This window comes from Oncorhynchus nerka, linkage group LG4 (assembly GCF_034236695.1).
Source record: "Oncorhynchus nerka isolate Pitt River linkage group LG4, Oner_Uvic_2.0, whole genome shotgun sequence".
Classification (NCBI taxonomy): Eukaryota; Metazoa; Chordata; class Actinopteri; order Salmoniformes; family Salmonidae; genus Oncorhynchus; species Oncorhynchus nerka.
The window spans coordinates 58,997,718-59,009,769 of record NC_088399.1 but is presented as its reverse complement, the minus strand read 5'-3'; the positions used below and the strand labels follow the sequence as shown (position 1 = coordinate 59,009,769).

At 41.5% G+C, this 12,052-nt stretch overlaps 1 protein-coding gene across 2 annotated transcripts in view; it reads left to right on the top strand.

Annotated features, from left to right (window-relative positions):
- Window positions 1-12,052, top strand: part of LOC115128277 (histone-lysine N-methyltransferase 2B-like) — a 68,953-nt gene that overhangs the window by 25,283 nt on the left and 31,618 nt on the right. For both annotated transcript variants that reach the window (XM_029657973.2, XM_029657972.2), the window contains exons 17-20: window positions 280-464; window positions 646-750; window positions 6,898-7,008; window positions 7,259-7,335. In XM_029657973.2, the coding sequence (XP_029513833.1) occupies window positions 280-464; window positions 646-750; window positions 6,898-7,008; window positions 7,259-7,335 (478 nt within the window). The remainder of the gene's footprint in view (window positions 1-279; window positions 465-645; window positions 751-6,897; window positions 7,009-7,258; window positions 7,336-12,052) is intronic.

Genomic DNA, 12,052 nt, shown 5'->3' with positions numbered 1-12,052 from the left:
GTTGGTATGCAGTCTTTTGCTTCAGCCCTACACACACACACACCTGATCCAGCTATCACACACACGACCCAGAATCAGGTGTGTTAGAGATAAGGGCTGCAACAAAATCCTGCAAGAGGGTAGCTCTCTACGCAAAGGGGTGACCACCGCTGTTAACAGTATGTAGGGGAAGATGCCACCTCAATCAAAATATAGGCCCTAACTTGAGGGATCAGAACAACTCTCTCACTATAAATCCACTCCATGACATTGAAATTCTTCCTCTCTTCTGTCTGTCAGATGACCTATATGAGATCATGTCCAGCCTGTCAGAGAGCGTAGTGTACTCCTGTACACCCTGCAGCCAATCACAGCCCAGCTCCTGGAAGGGTGAGCTGAAAGACAGGCTGAGGGCGGGGCTAGAGAAGGTGCTGGCCAACCTTCTTTCTGACTCCTCTGCCCAGCACCTGATCACCTGCAGGGAGGTACGGACTGCCTCCATCACAGTAGAGACATCAAGTAGTCACGAATCAGACTTAATCTCATGGTTTTGCTCTGTATCCAAAAACAACTCAAATGTTTAGACTGTCTTATCTATTGTATATCCCTCAACACGGACCCTCTGACAGCAGTCTCCATGTACTATGCTGTTTTTTCCCCCTGTAGTGTGAGGAATCCACAGAACCAGATGCTTTCAGGGACAAACACCAGCCCATCTGCGACCTACATGCTGTGGGTCAAAAATTTGAAGGGCACCAGTACACTTCACTGGTGAGATACCTCAATCCTTTTTAAACATTTGAATTATGCCACATGAAAACTATTTAGAGGTGTTCTATTTTGCTCTCAGGGCATCAATATTCTACTGAGAATCATGTATGTCTTTTCAGACCACATTCTGGTCACTTTCTACAGTCGGAGCCTTCAGAAAGTTTTCACACTCCTTTACTTTTTCCACATTTTGTTGTTACAGCCTGAATTTACCATTTATTAAATATAGCTATTGTGTCACTAATCTACACACAAATCCACAATGTCAAAGTGGAATTTTGTTCGTAGAAAACTCTAGAAATTATTAAAGAATTAAAAGCTGAAATGTTTTGAGTCAATAAGTATTGACTTTGTTATTGCAAGCCTAAATAAGTTCAGGAGTAAAAATGTGCTTAACAAATCACATAAGTTGCATGGACTCATTCCGTGTTCAATAATAGTGGTTAACATGATTTTACCCCAAACACATCTGTAAGGTCTCTCAATCGAGTAGTGAATTTAAAGCACAGATTCAACCACAAAGACCAGGGAGGTGTTGTGTTTTAAATTAACAGAGTAAAAACTCACGGACGATTGTTTAAAGCTCAAACCAAATTTATTCCCCCAAAGGGTCCGACAGCTGATCAGACAAAGACATGTTTTCACCAAAGACATGTTTTCACCAGCACAAGTGTGTACATATACCCCAATTTGGGTGCCGTCTCCTCCTTCCCTCTAAACATTACCTCTTTATTGCTAGGCAGGAAGTTAAGTGGTGTGGGCAGTAAACTGTTCCTTCTCCCTTAATCTGACCAGACCTCAGCCCCCATTCCTCACTCTAATCCATGTCTCTCCATCCTTATCAGTGTCTGACTGAAACCATGTGATTACCTTTCCTTTTTTACAGTACATTCCAAGCTTAATTGCCTCCACCATATACATTCCTCCTACAGATAACCATTCATTTCTGGTGTAGAAACCACACTATGGCACTCTTAATTTCCATAGGATACGTGATGATAAACAATATTTCAAGTTTAGGAGTCAGAACGCGTCAGTTGTTTTTTCAATACCTCGCAAAATAGGGCACCGATTGGTAGCTGTGTAAAAAATTTAAAAAGCAGACGCTGAATTTCAAATAAAATGGTATTTGTAACATGCCCCGAATACAACCAGTGTAGACCTTACTGTGAAATGCTTACTTATGAGCCCTTAATCAACAATACAGAGTAAAAAAAAACTATAGGAAAAACACTACCAATAAAATAACAAGGCTATATGCGAGGGGTACCAGTACCGAGTTAATGTTCCGGAGTACGATTTAGTCGAGGTACTTGAGATAATATGTACATGTAGGCAGGGGTGAAGTAACTATGCATATATAATAGAGTAGCAGCAGCATGTTTGAAGGAATGTTTGTGCACCCGCTTCATCTGAACACTTCCAAATTGAGCGCGTCACTGGGTACTCTTGGAAGCAGGAAGCAGGAGGTTCGACTTGCTGGTAGAAATGAGGTAAAGGTGATTTCAGTTTCCCTGTATTAAAGTCCCCTGGCACGAGGAGCACTGCCTCTGGATGAGCATTTTCCTATTTGTTTATGACCCTATACAGCTCGGTGAGTGCGGCCTTAGTGCCAGCATCGGTTTGTGGTGGTAAATGATGGGGATTTGGGCATGGTCCGGGGAAGAGCATTATATCGTTCACGTCCGACTCATTAAATAAAAAATCATCATCCTGTTCGAGGTGAGAAATCGCTGTTCTGATGTCCAGAAGCTCTTTTCGGTCATAGGAAACGATGGCGGAAACATTATTATTTCTAACTCGGTTACCAGAGAGGAAGGAAACTGCTCAAGGATTTTGCCATGAGGCCAATGGTGACTTTAAAACAAAGTTTAATGGCTGTGATAGAACTGAGGATGGATCACCAACATTGTAGTTACTTCACAATAATAACAAAATAAAATAATATTTTATGTATAGAATACATCAAATAAAATAGAATAGAATACAAATATCCCAAAACATGCATTCTGTTTGCAACAACGCACTAAAGTAATACTGCAAAAAAGATTGCATAGAAATGAACTCTTTTTCCTGAATACAATGCGTTTTGTTTGGGGCAAATCCAACAACACATCACTGAGTACTACTCTTTATATTTTCAAGCATGGTGGTGGCCGCATCATGTTATGGGCTTGTTATCGGTGTTGGACTAGTTTTTTTTTTTTCAGGATAAAAATTAACCGAGTACAGCTATAAGCGCAGGTAAAATCCTAGAAAACCTGGTTCATAAAACACAAGGCCAGAACTTGTCCGTGTAGACCAATTTGGGTTTCCAATCTCTCCAAAAGAATGTGGTGCTCGATGGTATCAAAAGCAGCACTAAGGTCTAGGAGCACGAGGACAGATGCAGAGCCTCGGTCCAATGCCATTAAAATGTAATTTACCACCTTCACAAGTGCCATCTCAGTGCTATGATGGGGTCTAAAACCAGACTGAAGCATTTCGTATACATTGTTTGTCTTCAGGAAGGTAGTGAGTTGCTGCGCAAAAGCCTTTTCTAACATTTTTGAGAGGAATGGAAGATTCGACATAGGCCAATAGTTTTTTTTAATTTTCTGGGTCAAGGTTTGGCTTTTTCAAGAGAGGCTTTTATTACTGCCACTTTTAGTGAGTTTTGGTACACATCTGGTGGATAGAGAGCCGTTTATTATGTTCAACATAGGAGGGCCAAGCACAGGAAGCAGCTCTTTCAGTAGTTTAGTTGGAAATGGGTCCAGTATGCAGCTTGAAGGTTTAGAGGCCATGATTATTTTCATCATTGTGTCAAGAGATATAGTACTAAAACACTTGAGCGTCTCTCTTGATCCTAGGTCCTGGGAGAGTTGTGCAGACTCAGGACAACTGAGATTTGAAGGAATACGCAGATTTAAAGAGGAGTCCGTAATTTGCTTTCTAATAATCGTAATCTTTTCCTCAAAGAAGTTCATGAATTTATCACTGCTAAAGTGAAAGTCATCCTCTCTTGGGGAATGCTGCTTTTTATAGACACTCTAATAGTACAGTAAATTGAATCCTGTGTGTTGTGATAACTGCGTTGTTTGCTCTATAACCTGTTAATTAATATGCCTTGCGACTGTGATATATAGGCTTAAAGGCAGAGACAATAAGAAGACAGTGGCAGAATCACACCTTTTTGTTTTATCACAAAACCGTATAGCAACCTCTGTCCACAAAGCATATTGCATGTACACTAGCAGACAGTTACATGACCTACAGCATGGTCAAGCAAGTTACTATTTCCGAGATTTTCGGACCACTAAGCAACTATTGATTTAGAACCACAGAGAGTTACCGCAAGTCACAAAGAAAACAGGAGCTGCCTCCACTATTCCAGCACCATTTCCACTTCAACATCATCAAATCACCTCTGCTTAGTCTAATACACCGACAGTTAAAAGATAGCAAAAATATTTAGTTAATCAGCATAAGCTGTGGCTGTCGATGGTTCTGATTTGTGTGTGTGCACGTTCATGCAAGTAGAAAAACAGGACTCTCTACTTGTAGAGAAATTGCCATCCTCCTCTCTTTCATGTTGAAGAAACGGTCTAACTCTGTCATACAGTACACACTTAAAAAAAAAATGTTTGTTGTCCTAGGCTATCTGGCCAAAATGCTTGCCTAACTTCCATTAATGGGCAACGTTAGCTCGTTAACATTACCCTTCTACATCTAGCTACATATTGAACTTCCAGCGTCTCAGGCCAGAGGCACAACAATAAATGAGTTAATGGTTGGATTAGAATTGCCGTTATAGTCATTGGCTAGTACGGAGAATTAAGTAAAACCACACATCCAAATCCCTGTTTCCATCCATGGCTAATTTAGGAAAGGGCACATTTTTAGCAAAGTGACGTATGCTCTCAATGGAATTTGATAGGATGCCTATCATTTAAATTTATTTATTATTTGTCAAGGGAGGTCAGATGCTCACTGGCTTCCCTTGGCTTGAATGCTACGGGGGGCAACAATGTCATACTCATTTGGACCAGACAGCATCAGAAAGATGGCCTACACGTAGAGACAGAGGGCCGCTGCTTTTCCCTGTGAAATGAATGATGAAACACAGATATATATATATATATATATATATATATACTGCTCAAAAAAATAAAGAACACTAAAATAAAACATCCTAGATCTGAATGAATGAAATATTCTTATTAAATACTTTTTTCTTTACATCGTTGAATGTGCTGACAACAAAATCACACACAAATTATCAATGGAAATCAAATTTATCAACCCATGGAGATCTGGATTTGGAGTCACACTCAAAATTAAAGTGGAAAACCACACTACAGGCTGATCCAAATTTGATGTAATGTCCTTAAAACAAGTCAAAATGAGGCTCAGTAGTGTGTGTGGCCTCCACGTGCCTGTATGATCTCCCTACAATGCCTGGGCATGCTCCTGATGAGGTAGCGGATGGTCTCCTGAGGGATCTCCTCCCAGACCTGGACTAAAGCATCCGCCAACTCCTGGACAGTCTGTTGGTGGATGGAGCGAGACATGATGTCCCAGATGTGCTCAATTGGATTCAGGTCTGGGGAACGGGCGGGCCAGTCGATAGCATCAATGCCTTCCTCTTGCAGGAACTGCTGACACACTCCAGCCACATGAGGTCTAGCATTGTCTTGCATTAGGAGGAACCCGGGGCCAACCACACCAGCATATGGTCTCACAAGGGGTTTGAGGATCTCATCTCGGTACCTAATGGCAGTCAGGCTACATCTGGCGAACACATGGAGGGCTGTGCGGCCCCCCAAAGAAATGCCACCCCACACCATGACTGATCCACCGCCAAACCGGTCATGCTGGAGGATGTTGCAGGCAGCAGAACGTTCTCCAGACTGTCACGTCTGTCACGTGCTCAGTGTGAACCTGCTTTCATCTGTGAAGAGCACAGGGCGCCAGTGGCGAATTTTCCAATCTTGGTGTTCTCTGGCAAATGCCAAACGTCCTGCACGGTGTTGGGTTGTAAAGCACAACCCCCACCTGTGGACGTCGGGCCCTCATACCACCCTCATGGAGTCTGTTTCTGTCCATTTGAGCAGACACATGCACATTTGTGGCCTGCTGGAGGTCATTTTGTAGGGCACAAAGGCGGAGGTAGCGGTCCTGCTGCTGGGTTGTTGCCCTCCTACGGCCTCCTCCACATTTCCTGATGTACTGGCCTGTCTCCTGGTAGCGCCTCCATGCTCTGGACACTACGCTGACAGACACAGCAAACCTTCTTGCCACAGCTCGCACTGATGTGCCTTCCTGGATGAGCTGCACTACCTGAGCCACTTGTGTGGGTTGTAGACTCCGTCTCATGCTACCACTAGAGTGAAAGCACCGCCAGCATTCAAAAGTGACCAAAACATCAGCCAGGAAGAATAGGAACTGAGAAGTGGTCTGTGGTCACCACCTGCAGAACCACTCCTTTATTGGGGGTGTCTTGCTAATTGCCTATAATATCCACCTGTTGTCTATTCCATTTGCACAACAGCATGTGAAATTTATTGTCAATCAGTGTTGCTTCCTAAGTGGGCAGTTTGATTTCACAGAAGTGTGATTGACTTGGAGTTACATTGTGGTGTTTAAGTGTTCCCTTAATTTTTTTGAGCAGTGTGTATGTATATATATATATATATATATATATATATATATATATATATATATATATATAAAATGTTATTTTGTTGTTGATTGGGCCATTTTTGGGGGAAGCCTGGCTCACCTTGGCATTCATGAATACACACCACTGCATCCATCTCCTAAACTTGACACCGTTTTTCCTTTTCTTTTGCACCTCAGTATCTCTACTTGCACATCATCATCTGCACATCTATCACTCCAGTGTTAATGCTAAATTGTAATTATTTCACCTCTATGGCCTATTTATTGCCTTACCTCCCTAATCTTACTACATTTGCACACACTGTACATATACTTTTTCTATTGTGTTATTGACTGTACATTTCTGTTTGTAATTCTGTGTTTTTGTCGCGCTGCTTTGCTTTATCTTGGCCAGGTCGCAGTTGTAAATGAGAAGTTGTTCTCAACTGGTTAAATAAAGGTGAAATAAAAAAAATCTATTTCCTGCTTTTGTCAACCAATCAGAAATCATTCCATGAGGATGTTGTCATGGTGATGAGGAAGTGGTTGAAGGAGGAGGAGTCTCTCCCTGAGGGCCTGAGTCCCACCTGTTTGGCCAGGTCTCACTACCTGAAGGTTAGTAGAAAGACCTTTCCTCCATTAATGCTATAGACATTGTTAGGGGCCATACTTGGCCAAATCATTATTGTTCGTTTGCCTATGTACTCAGACTAGTATTCAAAAAATAGATTTTCTGTTTTATTAATTTCCTCAATTAATAAAACAGCATAAAATAACTCTGAAAGTCTCTCTAGTGGAACTTTTGCTTATTGACTCCACTTAATGATGTACAGAGATCACTCACTGAGTATATCTGTCCTTTCAGTTGCTGGAGGAGACTTTCAGTTGGTTTCATAGCCAAGATCAGAAAATGTGGGACCCACTCTCCAAAGATTTCCCAAGGTAAATGGATACGTTATGTGTAGACAGTATGACTGTGTGTTATACATTTTGACCGACTTTCTAACATTTCCACCAAGAAGATAAGAGAATCTCCCTGAACAAATCCACTAGGAAAAACTATTTCTTGTCATACAGATAAAGCAAGCATATAATACTTGTTTTTAAAAAGCTAGCAAAGAATACTACTTTAATCCCCTAGAGTGGATGTCCGCACACCCATGGAAGTCTTATTAGCATAATATCCACATGGCCGATTAATTTGGGCCAATTTCAAGTTTTCATAGCAATTGGTAATCGTCATTTTTGGATGCCGATTATGACCGATTACATTGCAATCAAAGAGGAGACTGCGTGGCAGGCTGACCACATGTTACGTGAGGGCAGCAAGGAGCCAAGGTAAGGTGCTAGCTAGCATTAAACTTATCTTGTAAAAAAACAATCAATGTTAACATTATCACTAGTTAACTACACATGATTGATATTACTAGTTTAACTAGCTTGCCCTGCGTTGCATATAGTCAATGCGGTGCCTGTTAATTTATCATCAATCACAGCCTACTTACTCCAAACGGGTGATAATTTAACAAAAGCGCATTCGCGAAAAAAGCATAATCGTTGCACCAATGTACCTAACCATGAACAGCAATGCCTTTCTTAAAATCAATACACAGAAGTATATATTTTTAAACCTGCATATTTAAATTCATGTCAAGCAGGCAATATTAACCAGGCTAAATTGTCACTTCTCTTGTGTTCAGTGCAAGCAGAGTCAGGATATATGCAGCAGTTGGGCCTCCTGGCTCATTGCGAATTGTTTGAAGATAATTTCTTCCTTACAAAGACCGTAATTAATTTGCCAGAATTTTACATGATTATGACACAACATTGAAGGTTGTTTAATGTTACAGCAATATTTAGACTTAGTTGCCACCCGTTCGATAAAATACGCTGAAAGAATTCCGGATTTGACCAAATCAAATTTTATTTCTCACATACACATGGTTAGCAGATGTTAATGCGAGTGTAGCGAAATGCTTGTGCTTCTAGTTCCGACAATGCAGTAATAACCAACAAGTAATCTAACTAACAATTCCAAAACTACTGTCTTATACACAGTGTAAGGGGATAAAGAATATGTACATAAAGATATATGAATGAGTGATGGTACAGAGCAGCATAGGCAAGATACAGTAGATGGTATCGAGTACAGTATATTACATATGAGATGAGTATGTAAACAAAGTGGCATAGTTAAAGTGGCTAGTGATACATGTATTACATAAGGATGCAGTAGATGATATAGAGTACAGTATATACGTATGCTTATGAGATGAATAATGTAGGGTATGTAACATTATATTAGGTAGCATTGTTTAAAGTGGCCATCACAAAGCCCTGACATCAATCCTATAGAAAATCTGTGGGCAGAACTGAAAAAGCGTGTGCGAGAAAGGAGGCTTACAAACCTGACTCAGTTACACCAGCTCTGTCAGGAGGAATGGGCCAAAATTCACCCAACTTATTGTGGGAAGCTTGTGGGAGGCTCCCGCAAACGTTTGACCCAAGTTAAACAATTTAAAGGCAATGCTACCAAATACTAATTGCGTGTATGTGAACTTCTTACCCACTGGGAATGTGATGAAAGCAATAAAAGCTGAAATAAACAATTCTCTCTACTATTATTCTGACACTTAAGTCTTAAAATACGGTGGTGATCCTAACTGACCTAAGACAGAAAATCTTTACTAGGATTAAATGTCATGGATTGTGAAACTGAGTTTAAATGTATTTGGCTGAGGTGTATGTAAACTTCCGACTTCAACTGTGTATATGCAGAAATGTGTGTGTGTGTGTATAACACTGTTTACTGCCAAAAATAAGGGGTTAAGTACATGTAATAAAAAATAAAATTGTTTCCTGATCTTATACTGTATCACTCAGATATACGGTGCAGTCAAAGTATTCAGGCCTCTTCACTTTTTCCACATTTTGTTACGTTGCAACCTTATTCTAAATGTATATTTGAATTGAGAGCTCAGGTCCATCCTGTTAACATTGCGCATCCTTGATGTTTCTACAACTTGTAGTCGACCTGTGGTAAATTAAATTGATTGGACATGATTTAGAAAGGCACACATCTGTCTAGATAAGGTCCCATAATTGACGGTGCATTTCAGAGCAAAAACCAAACCATGAGGTCGAAGGAATTGTCCGTAGAGCTCAGAGACAGGATTGTGTCGAGGCACAGATCTGGGGAAGGGTAACAAAAAGTGTCTGCAGCACTGAAGGTCCCCAAGAACACAGCGGCCTCCATCATTCTTAAATGGAATAAGTTTGGATCCACCAAGACTCTTCCTGGAGCTGGCTGCAGTGCCAAACTGAGCAATCGGTGGAGAAGGGCGTTACTTATGAAGGTTACCAAGAAGCTGATGGTCACTCTGACAATGCTTCCGGAGTTCCTCTGTGGAGATGGTTGTGCTTCTGGAAGGTGCTCCCATCTCTGCAACACTCCACCAGTCAGGCCTTTATGGTAGTGGCCAGACAGAAGCCGCCACAAAATAAAAGGCACATGACAGACCGCTTGGAGTTTGCCAAAATGCACCTAAAGGACTCTTAGATTCTCTGGTCTGGTGTAAGCAAGATTTAACTCTTTGTCCTGAATGCCAAGGGTCATGTCTGGATGAAACCAGGCAAACCTGGCAGCATCCCTACTGTGAAGCATGGTGGTGGCAGAATCATGCTGTGGGGATGTTTTTTAGTAGCAAGGACTAGGAGACTAGTCAGGATCGAGGGAAAGATGAACTGAGCAAAGGACAGAGATCCTTGATGAAAACCTGCTCCAGAGCGCTCAGTACCTCAGACTGGGGTGAAGTTTCACCTTCCAACAGGACAACGTCCCTAAGCACACAGCCAAGACAACGCAGGAGTGGCTTTGTGACTCTGAAGTCTCTAAATGTCCTTGAGTTGCCCAGCCAGAACCTGGACTTGAATCCGATCAAACATCTCTGGAGAGACCTGAAAAGAGCTGTGCAGCGATGCTTCCCATCCAACCTGACAGCACTTGAGAGGATCTGCAGAGAAGAATGGGAGAAACTTCCCAAATACTGGTGTGCCAAGCTTGTAGCGTCATATCCAAGACTCTAGGCTGTCATCACTGCCGAAAGTGCTTCAACAAAGTACTGAGTAAAGGCTCTAAATAGTTATGCAAATGTGACATTAACTTCAAACCTGTTTTTGCTTGTCATTATGCTGTGTTTGTGTGTGTTTGTTATTTTGTCTGAATACTTTTATTTAACCTTTATTTAACCAGGAAGGACTCATTGAGATTTAAAATCTCTTTTTCAAGAGTGTCCTGGCCAAGATAGGCAGCACCAAGTCATTACAAAAATGACAAACAACGTGAAAAATGACAAGTAATCTAGTAAAAACCATAGAATTCACAAGTGTAACAAAATCAAAAACAGCTACCGTAATTGCTGGACTATTAAGCACACCTGAATATAAACCGCACCCACTGAATTATTAAAAAATATGTATTTTGTACATAAATAAGCTGCACATGTCTAAGCCGCAGGTGCCTACCGGTACATTGAAACAAATGAACTTGGTCACTATCTTCCTCCTGTGCACTGAAACCACTGAAGTCATCTCCTTCGGTGTCTGAGCTGAATAGCCTCAGAATTGCTTCATCCGATGTTGGATCGTTTTCATTGTCGCTCTCGTCACTTTCATCCGGAGGCAAATACCCCGCTGAGCTCATGCTGCCCCTTCAACACGCAGCAGTCCAGCCTTTCGAAACCCGTTGATGATAGTGGATTTTTTGACAATGCTCCACGCTGTCAGGACCCACTGGCAGACTTGATCATAAGTTGCTCTTCGCATGCAGCCTGTTTTAGTGAAGGATTTCTCCCCACTTGTCATCCAAGACTCCCACTGAACAAGGAGCGCCACCTTAAATGCACGATTTACACTGATGTCGAGTGGCTGCAAATACTTTGGGCCATCTGCTTTTCTTCCCTCTGAAAGCCTTTGTTGTCTTTTTGCACTGAGTCAGTTCCTCACGTCTTATCATCGACTCATTAAGGCCAAGCTCCCGTGCAGCAGCTCTCTTTCCTTTTCCAACAGCCAGATCGATCGCCTTCAACTTGAAAGCTGCATCATATGCATTTCTCCGTGTCTTTGCCATGATGAGGGTGACAAAATTACTACCGTAATCAGAATGATGGGAAGTTTGAGCGCATTATGTGACGGTGCTCAGTTTTTTGGCGGCATGAATCTTGTGAAAGCGGGAAAAATCCATAAATTAGCCGCGTCATTGTATAAGCCGCGAGGTTCAAAGCGTGGGAATAAAGTAGCGGCTTATAGTCCAGCAATTACGGTAATTAAAAACATTGACCGGTCAGGGAATCAGTCTCAAGATCATTCATCAGTGATTTAAAAATACCAATCGGGACAAGTTCTTCCAGTTTAAAAGTATTTTGTAAGGAGTTCCAAGACAATGGCGCAGAGTACATAAAAGCCCTTTCACCAAATTCAGTTCGGACATTTGGAACAGTTAGCAGGATAAAGTCCAGCGAACGAAGAGAGTACCCACCACATTTCTGAACAATAAAAATGAACAAATTAAAAGGTAGTAAACCCAAAATGCTTATGTAAATAAAATTATACCGGTGGCTGAGCCTACGAGTGACTAGAGAAGGCCAGCCAACCCTGTTAT